General features: G+C 46.3%; 1 protein-coding gene across 14 annotated transcripts in view; it reads left to right on the forward strand.

Moving 5' to 3' along the window:
- LOC139227881 (zona pellucida sperm-binding protein 3 receptor-like) overlaps window positions 1-23,305 on the forward strand; it is a 265,290-nt gene that overhangs the window by 109,961 nt on the left and 132,024 nt on the right. For 3 of the 14 annotated variants that reach the window (XM_070858979.1, XM_070858977.1, XM_070858980.1), the window contains exons 2-3: window positions 6,903-6,976; window positions 12,307-12,392. The exons of 10 other annotated variants lie outside the window; for them this stretch is intronic. In XM_070858979.1, coding sequence (XP_070715080.1) covers window positions 6,903-6,976; window positions 12,307-12,392 — 160 coding nt within the window. Of the gene's footprint in view, window positions 1-6,902; window positions 6,977-12,306; window positions 12,393-19,091; window positions 19,167-23,305 lie in introns of those variants that run through there. One more of the 14 variants, XM_070858978.1, reaches the window with a different exon arrangement.

A 23,305-nucleotide genomic window follows, 5' to 3' on the forward strand; every position in this document is an offset into this window, starting at 1 on the left:
CTGTCGATGCCTTTGACAACGCAGGCTCCCCCATCACAGCCCACCAGATCAAAACCCGGACAAACAGAGATCCCCTCCTAGCTCTGATTAAGAAATATGTCCTGACTGGGGATTAGGCGCCTGCACACGGAGCATGCTCTGAAGAGGTCAGACCATTCCACAGACGGATGGATGAACACTCCATCCAAGCCGACTGCCTACTAAGGGGCAGCCGTGTGGTCATGCCCCGGAAGGGAAGCATTCATCAGGAAACTCCACAGCGAGCACCCAGGCATTGTGCTAATGAAGGCCATTGCCCGGTCACATGTATAGTGGCCGGGAATTGATGCAGACCTGGAACACTGTGTTCGCAGGTGCACGACGTGTGCCCAGCTGAGCAATGCCCCCAGGGAGGCCCCACTCAGCCCGTGGCCCTGGCCTACCAAGCCATGGTCACGTATTCATGTAGACTACACGGGCCTGTTCACGGGGAAAATTGTCCTCATTGTTGATGCGTACTCAAAATGGATCGAGTGCATCATATTGAATTCGTGCACGACATCCACCACAGTGACCCACGGCTTGCCGGACATCCTAGTTAGCGACAACGGCCCGTGTTTCACCAGCTATGAATTCCGGGAGTTCATGTCGGGTAATGGCATCAAACATGTCAGGACAGCAAAGTTCAAGCCGGCTTCCAATGGCCAGGCGGAACGCGGTCCAAATCATAAAGCAATGCATGCTCTGGATTCAAGGACCCTCCCTTCAATACCGTCTATCGCGCCTCCTGCTGGCCTACACGACCCGACCGCACTCGCTCATGGGAGTCCCGCCAGCGGAACTACTCATGAAACGTACACTTAAAACTTGGCTGTCCCTCATTCATCTAGTCTTGTCAGACATTGTTGAGGGCAAGCGCCAGTCCCAAAATAAGTGCCACGGCCGGAACTCAAAGGGGAGATGGATAGAAATCGATGACCCTGTATTTGTTCTTAATCACGCTGTGGGGCCCAAGTGGCTCGAGGGTACTGTAATTGATGAAGAGGAGAATAGGGTCATAGTGGTCAGATTCAACAATGGGCAGATATGCCGCAAGCATCTGGACCAAGTTTAAAAAAAAAAGGTTCAGCGTGGACACTGAGAAACATAGAAAATAGGTGCAGGAGTAGGCCATTCAGCCCTTCGAGCCTGCACCATCATTCAATGAGTTCATTGCTGAACATGCAACTTCAGTACCCCATTCCTGCTTTCTCGCCATCCCCCTAGTAGTAAGGAAATATATTTAGTGAATTGGTCTCAACAACTTCCTGTGGTAGAGAATTCCACAGGTTCACCACTCTCTGGGTGAAGAAGTTTCTTCTCATCTCGGTCCTAAATGGCTTATCCCTTATCCTTAGACTGTGACCTCTGGTTCTGGACTTCCCCAACATTGGGAACATTCTTCCTGCATCTAACCTTTCTAAACCAGTCAGAATTTTAAATGTTTCTATGAGATCCCCTCTCATTCTTCTGAACTCCAGTGAATATAAGCCCAGTTGATCCAGTCTTTCTTGATATGTCAGTCCCGCCATCCCGGGAATCAGTCTGGTGAACCTTCGCTGCACTTCCTCAATAGCAAGAATGTCCTTCCTCAAGTTAGGAGACCAGAACTGTACACAATACTCCAGGTGTGGCCTCACCAAGGCCCTGTACAACTGTCCCTGTCCCTGTACTCAAATCCCCTCGCTATGAAGGCCAACATGCCATTTGCTTTCTTAACCGCCTGCTGTACCTGCATGCCAACCTTCAATGACTGATGTACCATGACACCCAGGTCTCGTTGCACCTCCCCTTTTCCTAATCTGTCACCATTCAGAGAATAGTCTGTCTCTCTGTTTTTACCACCAAAGTGGATAGCCTCACAATTATCCACATTATACTTCATCTGCCATGCATTTGCCCACTCACCTAACCTATCCAAGTCACTCTGCAGCCTCATAGCATCCTCCTCACAGCTCGCACTGCCACCCAACTTAGTGTCATCCGCAAATTTGGAGATACTACATTTAATCCCCTCGTCTAAATCATTAATGTACAATGTAAACAGCTGGGGCCCCAGCACAGAACCTTGCGGTACTCAACTAGTCACTGCCTGCCATTCTGAAAAGTACCCATTTACTCCTACTCTTTTTGCTTCCTGTCTGCCAACCAGTTCTCAATCCATGTCAGCACACTACCCCCAATCCCATGTGCTTTAACTTTGCACATTAATCTCTTGTGTGGGACCTTGTCGAAAGCCTTCTGAAAGTCCAAATACACCACATCAACTGGTTCTCCCTTGTCCACTCTACTGGAAACATCCTCAAAAAATTCCAGAAGATTTGTCAAGCATGATTTCCCTTTCACAAATCCATGCTGACTTGGACCTATCATGTCCCCTCTTTCCAAATGCGCTGCTATGACATCCTTAATAATTGAGTCCATCATTTTACCCACTACTGATGTCAGGCTGACCGGTCTATAATTCCCTGTTTTTTCTCCCCCTCCTTTTTTTTTAAAAAGTTGGGTTACATTGGCTACCCTCCACTCGAGAGGAACTGATCTAGAGTCTATGGAATGTTGGAAAATGACTGTCAATGCATCCGCTCTTTCCAAGGCCACCTCCTTAAGTACTCTGGGATGCAGTCCATCAGGCCTTGGGGATTTATCGGTCTTCAATCCCATCAACTTCCCCAACACAATTTCCCGACTAATAAGGATTTCCCTCAGTTCCTCTTTCTTTCTAGACCCTCTGACCCCTTTTATATCCGGAAGGTTGTTTGTGTCCTCCTTAGTGAATCCCGAACCAAAGTACTTGTTCAATTGGTCTGCCATTTCTTTGTTCCCCATTATGACTTCCCCTGATTCTGACTGCAGGGGACTTACGTTTGTCTTTACTAACCTTTTTCTCTTTACATATCTATAGAAGCTTTTGCAATCCATCTTGATGTTCCCTGCAAGCTTCCTCTCGTATTCTCTTTTCCCTGCCCTAATCAAACCCTTTGTCCTCCTCTGCTGAATTTCTCCCAGTCCCTGGGCTCGCTGCTATTTCTGGCCAATTTGTATGCCACTTCCTTTAATACTATCCCTGGTTTCCCTTGATAGCCTCTGTTGAACCACTTTCCCTTTTTCTATTTTTACGCCAGACAGGGATGTACAATTGTTGTAGTTCATCCATGTGGTCTCTAAGTGTCTGCCATTGCCCATCCACTGTCAATCCCTTAAGTATCATTCATCAATCTATCCTAGCCAATTCACGCCTCATACCTTCAAAGTTACCCTTCTTTAAGTTCTGGACCATGGTCTCTGAATTAACTGTTTCATTCTCCATCCTAATGTAGAATTCCACCATATTATGGTCACTCTTCCCCAATGGGCCTCGCACAACGAGATTGCTAATTAATCCTCTCTCATTACACATTACACAACACCCAGTCGAAGCTGGCCTCCCTCCTAGTTGGTTTGTCGACATATTGGTCTAGAAAACCATCCCTTATGCACTCCAGGAAATCCTCCTCCACCGTATTGCTTCCAGTTTGGTTAGCCCAATCTATGTGCATATTAAAGTCACCCATGATAACTGCTGCACCTTTATTGCATGCACCCCTAATTTCCTGTTTGATGCCCTCCCCAACATCACTACTACTGTTTGGAGGTCTGTACACAACTCCCACTAACATTTTTTGCCCTTTGGTGTTCTGCAGCTCTACCCATATAGATTCCACATCATCCAAGCAACTGTCCTTCCTAACTATTGCATTAATCTCCTCTTTAACCAGCAATGCTACCCCACCTCCTTTTCCTTTTATTCAATCCTTCCTGAATGTTGAATACCCCTGGATGTTGAGTTCCCAGCCCTGATCATCCTGGAGCCACGTCTCTGTAATCCCAATCACATCATATCTGTTAACATCTATTTGCACAGTTAATTCATCCACCTTATTATGGATACTCCTTGCATTAAGACACAAAGCCTTCAGGCTTTTTTTTTAACACACTTTGTCCTTTTAGAATTATGATGTAGTGTGGCCCTTTTTGTTTCTTGTCTTTGTTTACTCGGCCTTCCACTGTTGCTTTTTACCTTTCTACCATCTGTTTCTGACTCCATGTTACTTCGCCATGTCTTGCTGCATAGGTTCCCATCCCCCTGCTATATTAGTTTAAACACTCGCGAATTGCATTAGCAAATGAGATGCTGCCCACACCACTGCCAGAGAACGAGCAACACGAACCGTCAGCAGCATGCACAGTCCCTGCGGCCAGCCGGACGAGTCAGAATCACCACAGGTGACAAAGATGCATGCCAAGGCTCAACAACCAGAGCCCCAACTGCGGCGCTCCACGAGAGAGCGTCGACCCTCTGAAAGACTCAATCTTTGACCCAAAGATGTTGGGGGGGGGGAGTTGATGTCATGTTTGTAACCTTCACATAACTGTAACCTTTATGTAACAACACTACACTGTGTATACCTGAGAAATTCACACCTTGACCACAGGGGGTGAACTTGTGGGAGACACTCCTCAGCTGGTCATCCAGGTATATAAAGGGAAGTCCCGCGCAGGGTCATCACTTCTTGGTCCTGTGAATATAGGTACAGGTCACAGTGACCTTGTCTCCAGTATGTGCCTCGTGTTGATTTGCTGTAGTGTGTAAGGACACAACACCACCCGTAAGATGTCCATCATCTGTTAAATCGATTATAAAATCTAACCGAAGCATCAAAATATAGTCAGCAGTGGATTTGGAATCAAAGTATTCCCGAATGTGATTTCAAGACACTCTGGTAAGAGGTGAAAATTACCACTTCCTCTTCTGCCAAATGCTTTAAACTTTTTAATAAAAGTTCATCAGTCCATTCTCTATTGCAGATGGGCATGAGCAGTGCTGAAACTGTATTTCTCTAACACAAATATTTGTCAAATTTGTATTGGGCTCCCTAGGTACTGTTTTTTAAAAAAAAAGTTTCTATGAAAATCTAAAAAGCCAAATGAAAACACTCATTCTTTTCTGGATTCTTCTAATCATGATGCATGATGATATCTCCCCAGAGAGAGGATCCAAGATCTTGTAGATAGCAACCAAACTTGAACACCAGGAGGCTGTTGAGTGCTCTCCCTATGGCCGGTGTTCGCTGGAGGGGAGGGATGGATTGCAGCCTCGGGGCCTATTACAGGCAAGAACTCCGAGCAACCACAATAAGCTCCTAAATATATTTGAGGCTATACCTATTCGCATGTACCCATCTGTAGGGGAGTAGTTGAGTAGGTAGGTGCCTGGACCAATTGGAACTATTTTAAACCCTTGATAGCCCAGTTCAAACTTGTTTCCTTAGCATGACTGGCTAGATTAAACTAATGCCCAAAGTATTCATACCATCCTTAACAGCTGACCAACTTCTTCAAGGTGCACTTTGCACTAATGAAAAGAGGACAGTCTAACTGTAAATGCTTTTAGTTGGCAGGTGATAAGTTGCCAAGCAGTAAGTTCAGTATCTTTTGCTCAGTCTAATTCTTCTAATCAGCCATTACTGTGAATTCTGTGGAGAGCATCAGTGCAGGTAATCTCCACTTGGGGGTTTCACCTTCAGAAGATTTGTTTAGAACATAAGAAGCGGGAGTAGGCCATACAGACCTTTTTTGAGCTTGCTCCACCATTCAGTAAGATCATGGCTGATCTTTGACCTCAACTACTTTTCCTGCCCGATCTCCATATCCTAGATTCCCCTAGAGTCTAAAAATCTATCTCGCCCTTGAATATACTCAATGACTCAGCATCCACAGTCCTCTCGGGTAGAGAATTCCAAAGATTCACAGCACTCTGAAGAAATTCCTCCTCATCCCAGTCTTAAATGGCCAACCCCTCTAACCTAAGCTAAATGGTCTCAAGTTTTGGGGATAGGCTGAGTCCTAGATACAGTGGCTTCAGAGCATTCTGTCGATGTAATTCATTCTGTAAAGAAGCCTGTTACTAGTCCTTATCAAGCTTCATCGCTGCTTTACACCCTTGTGTTAATAGACTGCTTTAGGAGCAGCTCCACAGGTACCTTCAATGCTTTTCATCATGGATAGAAGCCCATGCGAATGCCTTGGCTGCCGAAATACGGAAGATGACCGATTGGAAAAGACGGTTTTCAGCGCATGCGCATTGTGTGCTGAAAACCGGCTTTTGCGATGCCTTCCTGGGTCTGTACGGACCCGGAATTTTCAGGCTATTAAAGGCTGAGATAGACAGATTCTTGAAGTATACAGGAGTCAAGGGTTATGGGGAACAGACAGGAATGTGGAGTTGAGGCCAAGATCAGATCAGCAATGATTTAATTGAATGGTGGAGCTGGCTCGAAGGGCCATACATCCTGCTCCTATTTCTTATAATCGATGTATAGCATACACCCAAGTTCAGTCGTCATCCTTCATTCAGGTTCCAGTGACAATTTCTACAGTTATCTTTAAGGCACTGTCCCCATCCTTTTTTTTTTAATTCTTTGGATGTGGGTGTCACTGGCAGAGCCAGCATTGTCCATCACTATTTGCCCTGGAGAAGGTGGTGGCTGCCTTCTTGCAACCTGAGTACATTGGTGTGAGACTGGAGTCACATTTCTGCCAGACCGAGTAAGGACAGCAGGTTTCCTCGGACATCAGTGATTCAGATGTCTTTTTTTGACAATCAGGTAGTTTCATGGTCACCATTACTGATACTAGCTTTTCATTCCAGATTTATGTAATTGAATTTTAAATTCCCCAGCTGACCTGGTGGGATTTGAACTCATGTCTCCAGATCATTAGTCCAGGCCTCTGGATTACTGGTCCAGTAACATAACCACTATGCTCCTGTTCCTACTGTTCAAGAATGCTGATTATGAACTATCTAAAGGGGAGTTAAAATCAATGAACTTTTTTTGTTGCAGGCAAGATGCGCAAAGGACCATCCCTTCTCAAAACCTTTTCTGTTATTCATCAAGAATCAGGTGCAGGAAACAGTGTAAGCATTAAATTCTCCAGCAAGGTTTTGAGGGGGTTCTTTTGCATATGCCATTGGGGTATGGAAACCTCTGGCTCGAGCCTTAGACTGCAACTCAATTCAGAGTTGCTACATCTCATGGAATATTAACACTTCTCGGGTGAACTGCGTCAGCACCTTCTCCAATCAGCCGTCAATGGGAAACAGCATTTTTGGCAGTTAAGTGGATCATTTTAAAAAGCTGGCTACTGTGAGGGAGTCAAAAGAGCAGCAAGAGTAGGTGAGAGGTAGCTGCAATTATTGGCATCAGTTACTGCAGTCTTGGAGACTTTGTGTGCTGGGTTGGAGAGAAATTTTCGAGAGATTTTTGTTCCAAAGATTTTTATTATGTACTCGTTTGTCTCTCCAGAGAGATTGCATGACTGGAAGGCTGGTTTGATGGTGCATGTCGGCTGTACTGTGCATCGGACAGGCTGGATGGGCCACGTGATCTTTTCCTGTCCTTTTTCATGTTTGTACTCCTACTCGATTTTGTGGATTAATATGTGAATCATTTACAGGCTACCTTCAAGATAGAAACTCTAATATCCAAAATAAATAATTTTCTGATGCTAGGGACTAATGAACATGGTGGTTTCCCCCCTTGTTGAGTATATAATAACTCAATAGGCTTAGTACTGTAAACTCAATCAGGTGCGACCTGACGCTCGTTAGCTCTCAAAGTGAGGACTAAACATGGAGGCTTTCTTTATATACAAGGGCTGCACGTGTGTCTGTGGCCCAGTGACCTCCGACGGTTGCTCCCCCTGGTGGCAGGTAAGCTCAGGCATACATACAGTACATCATTCCACTCCCCAAGATCTTGGTATCCGTCCTATTTATAAATTGAGACGGTCTGTGGTTTTCCGCTCCCTAGTTGATCGTCTCAGTTCAATTCCAGATCTGGGTGAGCTCGCCGAGTCATTCATGACGAGGCTGGGCAGCCGATCTAATGGGAGTGGCAGTGTCCATGTTGGGGATTGAAGGTCCAGATTCATTGACAACAGCAGGGTCTTCTGATAGCTGAATATGAATAGGTTGATCATTGATGGTGTCTTCTTAAAGCTGTTCCGGTTCATCTGTGTGCCGCAATTTCGTTTGATCAATGTGCCTCCTGCATGTTTGAGCCTCACAATAAGCACCCTATTACCCTCCTTGGCCATGACAGTGACCCACTTGGGGCCTTGACCATAATTTAGCACATACACAGGATCATTAATAAAGATGTCGCGTGACACGGCAGTGCAATCATGATACTACTGCTGATGTTGACGTCTATTTTCGACGTGATCGTTAAGATCAGGGTGGACAAGCGAGAGCCTGGTCTTGAGACCTCTCCATCACCAGTTCAGCAGGGGGGACCCCGGTAAGCGTGTAGGGTCTCTTCCTGTAACTAAGCAGCATGCGTGACAAGCGAGTCTGCAAAGAACCGTGAGTTGCGCGTTTCAGGCTCTGCTTGATGGTTTGGACGGCCCGCTCCGCTTGACCATTGGACACAGGTTTGAATGGTGCTACCTTACATGCTTGATACCATTGAGTCTCAAGCTTTGAAACTCCAAACTCATGAAGCACGAACCATTGTCCCTCACAATGATGTCTGGCAGACCATGAGTGGCGAACATGACATGAAGGCTCTTCATGGTGGCGGTGGATGTGCTGGATGACATGATTACACATTCTATCCATTTGGAATATGCATCCACCACCACCAAAAACATTTTGCCCAGGAAAGGACCCGCACAGTCAATCTGGATCCTCAACCATGGTTTGGATGGCCACGACCACAGACTTAGCAGAGATTCCACTGGTGCATTGCTTAATTGCATGCAAGTGTTGCACTGATGCACACATGGCTCCAAATCAGAGCCAATGCCAGGCCACCAAACGTGAGACCTGACAATGGCCTTCATCATCACAATACCTGAATGTGTACTGTGTAAATCCCGTACAAATCTCTCCATCTTTCTTGGGCATAACAACACGATTACCTCATAGCAAACAACCAGATTGAATGGATAGTTCATCTTTGTGACGGTTGCAAGGTTTGGTCTCATCACACACTTTCCTGGGAATGGCTGACCAATCACCACTAAGGGCACAACGTTTTAACAACCAATAAGATCGGATCCTGGCTGGTCCAGGTTCTAACTTGTTGAGCAGTATCAGGCGACCCTTCACTCTCAAAGGTATCCATGACCAACATTAGGTCTGTGGGCTGTGGCGTTTCCACCTCCGGCATAGGCAAGAGTAAATGGCTTAATGCATTGGCACAATGCACCCGTGCCAGGTCTATGGCAAATTACATAATCATAGGCAGATAATGTCAGTGCCCATCTCCTGGATGTGAGACGACACGTTGGTATTGATACCTCTATGCTCTGAAGACAAAGATATGAGTGGCTTGTGATCAGTTTCAAGCTCAAAACGAAGCCCAGATACTGGTGCATCTTTTTAACCCCATATATGCAGGCTAAAGCTTCTTTTTCTACCATGCTGTAGGCTCTTTCCACTTTAGACATGCTTCTCGATGCGTACACAACGGGTTATAGTTTGCCCGACTCATTGGATTGTTGGAGCATGCAACCAACCCCATGTGATGAAGTGCCATAGGCCAGTACTAAATGCTTGCACGGGTCATAATGTACCAGCAGTTTATTGGAACAAAGCAGATTTCTAGCCTTCTTGAAGGCCCTGTCCTAACCCTAACCCCAAACCCAGTTATTGCCTTTTCTGAGTAGCATGTGCAGTGGCTCTAATAATGTGCTCAATTTAGGTCAGAAATTATCGAAGTAGTTGAGAAGACCAAGGAATGAACGCAGCTCCGTCACACTCTGGGGTCTGGGTACATTTTGCTGGCATTTGTTTTTGAATCCGTAGGCCTGATGCCATCTGCAGCAATCTTCCTTTCCAGGAATTCGACTTCCAGTGCCATAAAGATGCACTTTGAACATTTCAGCCTGAGCCCCACTTTGTCCAGACGACATAGAACCTCTTCCAGGTTGTGCAGGTGTTCGGCAGTGTCACGACCTGTGACTAGAATGTCCTCTTGGAATACCACGGTTCTAGGGACGGACTTCAGTAAACTCTCCATGTTTCTCTAAAATATGACTGCAGCCGAGCAAATTCCGAAAGGACACCTGTTGTAAATGAACAGCCCTTTATGCGTATTGATGCACGTAAGTTTCTTTGATGATTCAACAAGCTCCTGTGTTATATAGGCTGAAGTCACATCCAATTTGGTGAATGCAACGCTAGCCAGGGGAAAGTCAAACAGGTCATCAGCCTTTGGTAACAGGTACTGATCCTGTTTCGAAACTCGGTTGATCGTAACTTTGTAGTCACCACAAATCCTGATAGTGCTATCACTCTTCAGCACAGGAACAATGGGACTAGCCCATTTGTTAAATTTAACCAGTGAAATGACCCTTTCACCTTGGAGTCTGTCCAGTTCGATTTCGATCTTCTCCCTCATCATGTACGGGACTGTGATGGACGGGTCTTGCACCCGAGTCTGGGTGAATCTATAACTTGGCTCCCGTGAAGTTGCCGATGCCAGGTTCAAACAGCGAGGGAAATTTGCTCAGCACTTGAGCACACGAAGCGTCATCCACCAATAACAAAGGTTTAATATCGTTCCAATTCCACTTTATTTTTTCGAGCCAACTCGTGCCGGACAGCGTTGAACCATTGCCTGGAATGATCCACAGCGATAGATCATGAACCGCCCATTGTACAACAACTTGACTGCACTGCCAATCACTGGTATGAGCTCTTTGGTGTAGGTACGCAATTTTGCATTTACAGGACTCGGCTTGGGTTTCATGGCCTTGGTGTCCCACAGCTTTTTGAAAGTCCTCTGGCTCATAATTGACTGACTCGCACCCATGTCTAATTCCATACATACCAGCACGCCGTTCAATTTTACTCCAATCATTATCGGCTTTGACAGGAACGAACGTACACTATACACTTCCTCAAGTATCTCAGTTTGCATTGCCGGATCCACTCCGGATCGGTCATCATCATCCATGTGGTGTGTCACAGCATGCTTGCTGAGCTGCGGATACATCCGCTGAAGGTGCCCTATTTTTGCACAGCCTCTACAAATATACTGCCTGAAACGACACTGATGAGGCCAATGATTTCCCCCACAAAGCCAACAGGGTGACATTGGATTCGTGCCCAATAGCGGACTTCGAGCAGCTACAGGTTTTGCAAACACAGTCGAGTAGGCCCTGCCAGGTGCAGCTCTGCCAACCGATGACACAGTCTGGTGCACAGTACTTGCCGTGGAGTTCCGACTCTGCGAGGATATCTGCTTTGTACTATTGACCATGGTCAGGCAAGCCTGGGCGATCGTGATGGTCCTGCTCAGATCCAGCGTCTCCGCAGCCAGCAGCTTCCGCAGGATCACCTTGTGGTTTATGCCTATTACAAAGACGTCGCGTAGCATGTCTTCCAATGCAGTTTCAAACTTACACGGCCCAGTGAGATGTCTCCGGTCGACAACAAATTCTGCCACGTCCTGGCCCTCAGAACGAACATGCTTGTAAAAGCGATATCTCGAGATAATGATGCCTTCTTTAGGTTTGAGATGGTCCCGAATCAGAGCACACAATTCCTCATAGGTCTTTTCCGCTGGATGTGCAGGTGAGAACAGATTCTTTGAAGCTATAGATTTTTAGACCACAAACCATGAGGAAAATCGCCCTGCGCCAAACTGCGTCAACGTCTTCATCCATCTTGTTGGCCACAAAGTACTGGGTGAGGCAATCTGTAAAATCCTCCCAGTCTTCTCCCTCCACAAATCGCTCCAGGATTCCAATGGTGCTCATTTTTTTGTGTGCGTGAAAGTTCGAATTGTGCCTCGTCGCCAAATGTTGCATATGCAATAACTAAATAGGCTTAGTACCGGGAACTCAATCAGGTGCGACCTGACTCTACTTCATTAGCTCTCAAAGTGAGGATTAAACTTGGAGGCTTTCTTTATATACAAGGGCTGCACGTGTGTGTCTGTGGCCCAATGACCTCCGACGGTCGCCCCCCCCCCCCCCCCGACGGTGGCAGGTAAACCCAGGCATACATACATTACACCCCCAAAACAGTGAGGCAGGTTTTTAACCACATTATTTCATTGAGCCAAATAAAATGTCAGGACACCAAACCATTTTGGACCTCAAGAAACGAAACCATTCATTAAAACAAGTACAGTTCAATATGACTACCTTTCCTCTTGTTGTAAAGTTTTCAGGGATTGGTAAGCATTCATAGATCTAATGTCTCATTGAAAATGTCTCTGTTTCCATTTTCAGATGTACAAAATGCCTTCAATCTCCCAGAGTGTTCACCAAAGTGCATTTTGGTGGTAACTGCATACCGACAGATGTGCCAGCTCCAGGTATACCATAACCTAGCAGACCACTGCCATGATAGCTTCAGAAGGGGCTGGTCTTTCCTAACCAACCTCTTTAAGTACGTGTCATCCCAAGTGAATGATGAAAGGCCTCTGACATAGTCGACCTGGACTTCCAGAAAACTTTGTGAAGTCCTGCATGAAAGGCATGTACACAAATTTATGCAATGGGTATCCTAGGTAAAACCTAAAAGTGGATAAAGAATTGGGTGAAAGAGAGGAAGTAGCAAGTACAAGCTAGGTGGTGTCAGGCTAGGGAAATGTACTAAATGGATTGCCCAAACAATGAAGCAGGGGCCCCTGTTTCTAATCTACTTAAATCAACTGTATAAAGTCCTTACTCTACAGCATGAAACCACATGAGGCACATTCCAGGGACAAGGCCACCCTGTGACCTTAGCTTTTTATTACAGGACTCCAGAAGTGCTGACCCTGCGTGGGACCTCCTTTTTATATACCTGTGTGATCAGGTAAGGAGTGTCTCCCACAAGTTCACCCACTGTGGTCAAGGTGTGCATCTAAGTTGAGTGTATACAGTAATACAGTGGTGTTACATTGCAGTTACAAACATGACATCACCTCCCTCCCCCCCCCCCCCCCCCCCACATGTCTTACTGGGATAATAGGTTCAGTTTTTCAGGTGGTCTGCGCTCCCTCGTGGAGCGCCGCAGCTGGGGCTCTGGTTTGTTGGACGCTGATGTGAGTGTCTGTCACCTGTGGTGATTCCGGGCTGACCTCAGGGACTCTGCATTCTTCCGATTGCTCTTGTTGCACGTTCGCTGCCAGTAGTGTGAGCTCCATCTCATGGTCTTCTTCAGGTTCCTCTGTGTCCACGCTGAACCTTTTTTTTACTTGATCCAGATGCTTACGGCATGTCTGGCCATTGTTGAGTTTTGCCACAATGATCCTATTTCCCCCCCCCTTTGCCAATTACAGTACCCTCAAGCCATTTGAGCCACATGGCGTGATTGAGGACGAATACAGGATCATTTATTTCTATACATCTCCCCCTTGAAATGCGGTCATGGTACTTGTTTTGTGACTTGCGCTTGCCCTCAACTATGTCGGTCAGGACTGGGTGGATGAGGGACAACCGAGTTTTGAGTGTCCGTTTCATGAGTAGCTCTGCGGGCGGGACCCCCGTGAGCGAGTGCGGGCGGGATCTATAGGCCAGCAGGAGGCGCGATAGGCGGCATTGTAGGGAGGGTCCTTGAATCCTGAGCATACCTTGCTTAATGATTTGGACTGCCCGTTCTGCCTGGCCATTGGAGGCCGGCTTGAACGACGCAGTCCTGATGTGGTTGATGCCATTGCCCGACATAAACTCTCGGAATTCATAGCTCGTGAAACACGGACAATTGTCACTAACCAGGATGTCCGGCAAGCCATGGGTTGCAAAGATAGCACATAGGCTTTCCACAGGCGATCCATTTCGAGTACACATCTACTACAATGAGGAACATCTTCCCCATGAACGGGCCCAAGTAGTCAACGTGAATGCGTGCCCATGGTTTGGTGGGCCAGGGCCATGGGCTGAGCGGGACCTCCCTGGGGGCATTACCCAGCTGGGCACAGGTCGTGCACCTGCAAACACAGTGTTCCAGGTCTGAATCAGTTCCAGGCCACCAAACGTTTGACTGGGCAATGGCCTTCATCATCACAATGCCTGGGTGCTCGCTGTGAAATTCCCTGATGAATGCCACCCTGCCCTTCTGGGGCATGACTACCCAGCTGCCCCATAGTAGGCAGTCGGCTTGGATTGAGAGCTCATCCATCCGCCTGTGGAACGGTCTGACCTCCTCATAGCATGCTCCGTGTGTGGGCGCCCAATCCCCAATCAGGACACATTTCTTAATCAAGGATAGGAGGGGATCTCTGTCCAGATTTTGATCTGGCGGGCTGTGATGGGGGAGCCTGCACTGTCAAAGGCATCGACAGCCATGACCATCTCAGCGCTTTGCTCAGCTGCCCTCTCGGTGGTGGCCAGTGGGAGCCTGCTGAGTGCATCAGCGCAGTTTTCAGTGCCGGGCCGATGCCAGATGGAGTAGTCATAAGCAGCTAGCGTGAGGGCCTACCGCTGTATGCGAGCAGATGCGTTGGCATTGACAGCCTTGCTGTCTGACAACAGGGATGTGAGTGGCTTGTGGTCTGTCTCTAATTCAAACTTCCTACTGAAGAGGTACTGATGCATTTTTTTACACCATAGACGGATGCAAGCGCTTCCTTCTCGACCATGCCATATCCCAGTTCTGCTTGAGAGAGCGACCTGGAGGCATAAGCCACAGGTTGTAGCTGACCCTCAGTATTACCCTGCTGCAACATGCACCCAACCCCATAGGACGATGCATCACAAGTCAGAACTAAACGTTTACAGGGGTCGTACAGGGTCAACAATTTGTTTGAACACAGTAGGTTTCGCGCCCGATCAAAAGCCCGTTCCTGACAGTCCCCCCAAAACCAATCGCAACCCTTATGCAGGAGCACATGTAGTGGCTCCAACAACGTGCTCAAGTTCGGCAGAAAGTTCCCGAAATAGTTCAACAGTCCCAGGAATGAACGCAGCTCCGAATGTGTTGCAGGGCCTGGGTGCTCGTCGAATCACCTCTGTTTTGGATTCAGTGGGCCAAATCCCATCTGCAGCAACCCTCCTGCCCAGAAACTCAACCTCAGGAACTAAAAACACACATTTAGACTTCTTGAGTCGCAGGCCTACCCGATCCAGTCGGCGTAGCACCTCCTCCAGGTTATGGAGGTGTTCCTCGGTATCTTGACCCGTGATGTGGATGTCGTCCTGGAAGACGATCGTTCCCGGAATGGATTTAAGTAGGCTTTCCATGTTACATTGAAAAATTGCGGCCGCTGATCGAATGCCAAACGGGCACCTGTTATACGCAAACAGTCCCTTGTGCTTGGTGATGGTGGTCAATAGTTTGGATTAATCGGCCAGGTCCTGGGTCATATAGGCTGAAGTGAGGTCCAACTTGGTAAACAGCTTGCCGCCTGCCAGTGTGGCGAAAAGGTCCTCCGCTCTTGGGAGCGGGTATTGGTCTTGTAGGGATACCCGATTGATGGTGACCTTGTAGTTACCACAGATCCGCTTTTATCCGCTTTTAGAACGGGAACGATAGGGCTCGCCCAGTCACTGAATTCAACAGGCGAGATGATGCCCTCTCGCAACAGCCGGTCCAATTCCCTCTCGATTTTTTTTTCCCGCATCACATACGGCACCGCTCTGGCTTTGTGGTGCACTGGCCTGGCATCCGGGGTGATGTGTATCACAACTTTAGTGCCTTTGAAAGTCCCGATGCCCGGTTGAAATAATGACTCGAATTATTGTAGGACTTGTGAGCAAGAACTTCGCTCTACCGAGGACATTGCGTGAACATCCCCCCATTTCCAGTTCATCTTGGCTAACCAGCTCCTCCCCAACAGTGCGGGACCATTGCCCGGGACAATCCAGAGTGGCAGCCGGTTCACTAACCCATTGTGTGTGACAGCCATCATTGCACCGCCTAGCACCGGAATGATTTCCTTGGTGTAAGTCTGTAATTGTGTCTCAATACGTTCTAATTTGGGTCTACTGACTTTGAGTGGCCATAGCTTCTCGAATTGCTGAACGTCCATGAGTGACTGGCTGGCCCCAGTGTCCAACTTCATGCGTACTGGGATACCATTCAACAAAACCCTCATCATCATTGGTGGCGTTTTGGTGTATGAACTGTGAATATTCACCGCATGGACCTGCTGAACCTCGGCGTCCATCGATTTTCCCCAAAAGTCATCCTGCCTCACAGAGCCCTCTTCTGGTCTATCTGTCTCATATATCAGTCTGGTTGCAGGTTTTCTACACATTCAAGCTAAATGGCCACTGAGATTGCAGTTTCTGCAGACAAAATGTTGGAATCTGCAAGATCTGGCTGAGTGTTTTCCCCCACATCTCCAGCACGAGTTAAAGTTTCCATTGTTGGGGACAAAGGGACTATGGCCAGGAAATCCGCGCTGACCGTCCCTTCGACTGATTTTAAGTACCCTATTAGTGGGTGTCAATGGCCCCATCCCGGGCCACATTGTCCACTGTGATGGCATGAACGTCCGTTCAGCCTGCCATTGTCTCTGTTGAGATCCTGCTCTGGGATCTATTGCTGCCTGGTAAATGTCAGACTGCCCCTGCCTGCCTGCGGGGCTCTGAGTAGCATTTATGATGTTGACCCCCTGATCCATCGCCGCGTTAGAGGCAGAATTGCGCGCGTAAATCATTTTCGTCTCTTCCTCCCCCGCTATGAAAGTTTGAGCTAACAACGCTGCCGCTTCCAAGGTCAAGTCCTTGGTCTCAATTAACTCACGAAAAATTCCTGCATGACCAATACCCTCGATGAAGAAGTCCCTTAGCATCTCTTTCCCCCCCCCCCCCCGCCCCGCAGGCATCTGTGAACTTAGAGGCTGGTCAAACGCCGAAGGTCCGCTACAAAATCCGGTATGCTCTGTCCTTCACGACGTCGGTGGGTGTAGAATCTGTGTCGAGTCATGTGTATGCTGCTCGCCAGTTTGAGGTGCTCCCCGATTAATTTGCTGAGCTTGTCAAAGGTTTTGTCCAACGGCTCTTTGGATGCCAGTAAGTCCTTCATGAGCGCATAAGTCTTTGGTCCGCTGATCAGGAGATGAGCCCGTCGCTTGTCGGCCACTGCATCCCCTAGCCAGTCTTTAGTAAAGAAGCTTTGCTGAAGCCTCTTGACAAAATCGTCCCAGTCTTCCCCAACACAGTACTGTTCCTCTGTGCTACCGTTGGCCATTCTCGTGAGTTGTGAATTCCCGTTTCTCGTCACCAATGTAAAGTCCTTACTCTACAGCATGAAACCACACGAGGCACATTCCAGGGACAAGGCCACCCTGTGACCTTAGCTCTTTATTACAGTACTCCAGAAGTGCTGACCCTGCGTGGGACCTCCTTTTATATACCTGTGTGATCAGGTAAGGAGTGTCTCCCACAAGTTCACCCCCTGTGGTCAAGGTGTGCATCTAAGTTGAGTGTATACAGTAATACAGTGGTGTTACATTGTAGTTACAAACATGACAAACAGGATGCAGAAATTCAATGCAAGTTGGTCAGATGTGGAGATGAAACTTAATTATGCAAACTACAGAATGATCTAGGCAAAAATGCAAATGGGCAGAGTTATGGTAGTTGAAACTCAATACAAATGTATTTAATGTGTTCCCCGTTGAACACATGGCATAGTTACTCAGTGGTTCAGTTGGTGGCACACTCATCCGAGTCAGAAGGTTGTGGGTTCAAGTACCACTCCAGAGACTTGAGCACAAAAATCTAGACTGACACTCCAGGGCTAGTACTGAGGGAGTGTTGCACTGTCCGAGATGCCGTCTTCAGATGAGTTGTAGCAGGGTTTTAGAAACACGGAAAACCTGGAAGCTATTCCAAAATGTCCCTGAAATAGCCTTATTGGAATACCTCCAGACATTCTTTTAATGCTAAGAATGATTAGCTTCAAACTGTGCTTCATCTCTTGCTTCTCAGATAGAGCAGTTGCTGTGCATGTTTTGGTTGGGGGGATTGTCCTACGAGGAGAGATTGAGTAGACTAGGCTTATGTTCTCTAGAGTTTAGAAGAATGAGAGGTGATCTCATTAAAACATACAAAATTCATACAGGGCTCGACAGGGTAGATGCAGAGAGGATATTTCCCCTGGCTGAGGAGTCTAGAACCAAGGGTCACAGTCTCAGAATAAGGGGTCGGTCATTTAGGACTGAGATGAGGAGAAATTTCTTCACTCAGAGGCTGGTGAATCTTTGGAATTCTCTACCTCTGAGGGCTGTGGAGGCTCAGTTGTTGAGTATATTCAATCGATAGATATTTGAATATTAAGGAAATAAAGGGTTATGGGGATAGTGCAGGAATGTGCAGTTGAGGTAGGTCAGCCATGATCTTGAATGGCTCGAGTGGCCGAATGGCTTACTCCTGCTCCTATTTCTTATGTTCTTGTATTTCAATAAAGAATATACCACAAAATAGGAAGGGTATTCATTCTATGTTGTGTTTAAACTGTATTAGGTAAGCCTATGTTATACAAATTGAAGGCTTCAGTTGTAAATGATTATGTGGATTCCTGCTCAGACTAGATTGTCCTTCTAATAATTGACTAAATTGATTGATTTTTTGCAGATCTTTTTTCTACCTGAATAAACAGGAGTGGGGAATTCCAGTCTCGGAAATTAGAATAAACCCCAGTTTTGCCCAACTTCTAATTTTGTTTTGCATGAAAGACCTGAATAATTTCACACATCTCTCTAAAATACTCCTCTTGCTTGAAGAATTTCATTGATTTTGAAAATGAGTGAGAGAGATATCAAATATTTATTGGCATCGATCCCAGCACTTCCCATAAACTGTGTTTTGCTGTAATCGTTTCAGAAGAGAATATTCTGATTGTGAAATTGTGTCCTTGAACTAGTTTACCATTGCTTTCTAAAAGTTTTTTTTCCCGTTTTTTTGCAACTTCCCAGAAATGTCAGTTAGATTCTTGTGGACACAACCCTGTTATGGAAACAAACCCCCTCCAAAATCAATAGAATTCAAACGTGGACTTCCAGACAGGTTATTTGAAATTAATTAAGTGTTCCAGAGATAGAAGAGAGCATAACCAAAAATCAAGTTGGGAAGGAGAAAGAAAAATGCAGAAATGTTTCAGAAAATTGAACTAATACTTGCGCTCATCTGTGTAGTACATATCAGCACTACACTTGGTAAGAGATGAAATATATTATTTTTATTGGTTATATTATTTGGGCTCATTTGAGCATTGTGAAAGACCATGAGAAAGGTGCGTGATTTTACTAAAGCAGGTGAATGGTTAAGGAGAGAAACTGTAATATCTTATCTTTAATATCTAGCTTGCATTATAGTGGTGAAGGAGCTTGGTCTACATGAAGCTTTGTATGAAACATTTATCAACTAATACAATGCAGTGAATATGAAAAATGCCACAGACATAAGAGTATTAAATTTGTATCATTCTGTATAGATTACAGACAAATATACTAGTCAATAAATAGAATGACTAAAGTGTTTTGAAGTATGCGTTGTACTGTCGGAGGTGCCGTCTTTCGGATGAGACGTTCAACCGAGGCCCCGTCTGCTCTATTGGGTGGATGTAAAAGATCCCATGGCAATATTTCGAAGAAGAGCAGGGCAGTTATCCCTGGTGTCCTGGACATTACTTATCCCTCAATCAACATTACTAAAACAGACGATCTGGTCATTATCACATTGCTGTTTGTGGGAGCTTGCTGTGCACGTATTGGCTGCCGCATTTCCCACATTACAACAATGACTGCACTCCAAAAAGTACTTCATTGGCTGTAAAGCATTTTGAGACGTCCGGTGGTCATGAAAGGTGCTATATAAATGCAAGTAATTTCTTGAGTTGAAGGTTTTGGTAACCGAGGAGAATAATTGTAAAAAAATAACTTCACCAGAAAGCTTTAAAAATGTTAGCAATTTGCCTTTCATTACACAAGCAAAGCATTTGATAACCTTAAAGTTAAACATTTTTCAAATCAATTGGGGCTGATTTAATATGTTAAAGGTGCTATATAAATGCAAGTTGTTATTATAACTGAAAAACAATACAGTGAACACTAGCATAATGGAAATTGTTTGAAAAAAGCAATTCTGACTTGAGAAAGAATTCAGTTACATACACCCAAATGTCGTCACTTAGTTTCCATCTTGTACAGCTGGAATTTAATTGGGACAGTTTGGAGCCAGTCTCTTTCGAGAACAGATGTTATTTTCCAAACGATCACAAGCTCTTTCTATTTTGAAGCCTTTTTAAAAAAAAACCTTTCCTTTTCTGGAAGAAATTATCCACATATTTGGGTAGAAATTCCTTTGAGTGTTTTTGTGGGGCCAATCATGTGGGTGGAAAGAAGACCCGAAATTTGTGGATTAAATTACAATAGATGGGCTTCCAGCTCTACTCACGCCATTGATTGGCAGTTCGGCAGGTAGGGGGTGTCAATTTTGCACATTCCTGATGCGATTTAAAGGCAGCCTGCACCTTTTACTGAGGCATTGCACTTTGGCTGCAGGCACCTATTATAGAGGATTGTGGACAATGGCAAGTGTGGGAGAATCTGCACGAGAACCCTGGTTTTCAGACACGGCTTTGGGAAGTTTTGGTGGAGGAGGTCGTCAAGAGGAGGGACATCTTCCATCCACCAGGCGGCAGCAAGATTTTCAGGCAAGCTGCCCAGCAGGCGTGGGCAGAGATTGCAATGTGCCAATTCGAGGAGTTTCGACCCTAGGATATGGCTGCAATGTGGGAAGAAGTTCAATGAACTCACAAGTGTAGCTAAAGTAAGCCTCCTAACTCATATCTATCATTACTCTTATGATTAGCCTTGCACACTTGTTGCCTCAGAACACACTACCCTTCTCTCCCTCAATAAGGGATATGGGGATAATGCGGGAAGGTAGAGTGAGGTAGAAGATCAGCCATGATCTTGTGAATGATGGAGCAGGCTCGAAGTGCCAAATGGCCTACTCCAGCTCCTATTTCGTATGTTCTTAATTACCAGCACCCTCCTGCAATTACTGCAACACACTTCACTCCGCCTCGTTCAGCTCCTACTGCAGCAGTCTGCATCAGCTACACGCCTCACTATTCCTTCGCCTACTCTCACTTCTGCCATCTTTCACACACATCCCTAGTGTATCCTGAAAAGCACAACCTCAAAATATCTTGCTACTCTAACTCTGACACACTTTCTTTTTTACAGGGTAAGTGACACAATAACAGAGAGCAGGCAGCTGTGTGCTGTCCCCACGTGAAGAGTCAGGTCATGGACATCACGGGCAATGTGTGTCCAGCAAGGTTGGAGAAGAGGTCCTGCAGGGTTTTCAACCATTCTCCCCCTCTTTCACTTCTCACAAGCTTTACCTTTACCTATGGTGCATGACAGATTGCAATTGCTTCCAGAAGCCACTCCTCTGTCTCTGGTTACCCATGCCCCTAAATGCCAACTTTTCTCCTTTTCTTACATTTCAGGTCTGGCTGAAGCACAAAGCTCTCCGGGAGAAGAGCAAGGAGAGGAAGATGCAAAACATGATGTGTCACTCAACATTACACTTGCAAACACCAGCTCAGAGACTGGCACCCCATGTAGTTCAAAGGGTAGGCTAGAGAGGTCTGTACATGGGGCAAGGGCAGCCGGATAGAATGACTAAGGAATCAGCTCACCGAGAGAGATGGAGACCAAGTACAGACGGAGACAGCAGGTATCCACCAAATTAAGACGACTGATAACTACACGTTTCTTCTAAGTGCAGTGGGCTACCTGCCAGAGAGCTTGTGCACAATGTCTGAGAGCATGAAGGAGTCCAGCTCCAACTTTTGTGCTGCCTTCAGGCAAGGCATTGACCATGCAGTCAAACATGGAACAAGTGGTCAGCTCTATGAGCACTGCACGGGGACCTAGAGCTATGAAACCTCTGGTTACTTTAAATACTGCTCTTCTGTGAGGTCCAGGTCGCTTCCTAAAGACCTGCATGCTGTGAGGCCTCCTGCGCCATTGCCTCCTTTACCCTCTTCTGCCACCCTATGCAGGTTTTTGCTGCCTTCCTTGCTATTCCTCTTCTTCATTTGGGAGCCTCAAGGACAAGTCCATGTTCAGGTGAACAAGAAAGATCAGTGAAGCAGTTGTAGCCTTCCACGAAATCTTCCCTTCAAAGTATTTAACAGCCGAACAATATCCCAAACTGCCAAAAACAACACCCCAGCAGACAACCTGTGACTTATCTTAAAGGAGGTGATGATCCCTTTAATTGCTGCTTCTGAAAGCTGCTTCCTGACTGTTCCTGCCATGATGTGCTGAGTAGGTTTAGGTGATTACATGAGGTGTGCACGGACACCAAATTGAGGAAAGGGTCCCGAGTCAAACGCAGGATCCTAATTATAATATTTAAATGATGCCTGCAACTGCTGCAGGCGGCCACCGGGGATGCCTATTGAGCACCCGGACCAAGATGGCATTGCTCGTTTTGCAATGTTACATCACAATCCATAATTAAACTTTGTGGCGTCATTCTCGACTCAAAAAACATGCGAGTTGTTATGCCTGTAATGTATTTATGAATGACTCCACGAGACAATGTGTTGTACTCAAACTGTGGTGACCTTGGTCCTTTATTTGTAACTCCAGAGTGAGACACAAGCATGGTGGGCAGCCTTTTATACTGGGCCCTGCACACCTATGCAGGTGACCCTCAGGTCTCCCACTGCAGTGCCCTCTAATGGACAGCCTCTACCACAGGGGCAAGAAACCCAAGTCTCCACCAGTTGCACCCTCTGGTGGTGCCAGCATAGTATATACACAGTGTAAACCTTATTGACAGTACATCAGGTAACAAGTCTCCATCTTATGCAACTATAACGTGACTACACAGGGAGTATATTATAGTCTGCATATATAACATCACTCTTCCCCCAAGTCCTTTTGTGCCGATTACCTTTGTACTATGTGCTCTGTCTTAACTCTCCCCAGACTTAAGTGCCAATAGCCCTTGCACTTTGGCTGTGCTTTGGCTTGGCTCTCTCCCTGTTAACCCCCAAGTCCTTTTGCCACAACGTTGGGTAGTGGTTACTAGTTTGGATGGTTCGATGATGCAGTGGAGGTTCCAGTGGGTTCTGGGTGTGGTCCATGTGTGTGTCCATGGCTACATACATTCATTTCCCCCCTCCCCCCACAGCGAGATCGTGCAGCAGGCCCGTTACATTAACATACAGGATCAGACACCATGCAATACAAAGAAAGGAAGTTACAATTTGTATCGTGACATCTTGGTTCAGTGACTTACATTCGTTACATTTTGCGGTCGTGCG

Source organism: Pristiophorus japonicus, chromosome 17 (assembly GCF_044704955.1).
Source record: "Pristiophorus japonicus isolate sPriJap1 chromosome 17, sPriJap1.hap1, whole genome shotgun sequence".
NCBI classification, from domain to species: domain Eukaryota; kingdom Metazoa; phylum Chordata; class Chondrichthyes; family Pristiophoridae; genus Pristiophorus; species Pristiophorus japonicus.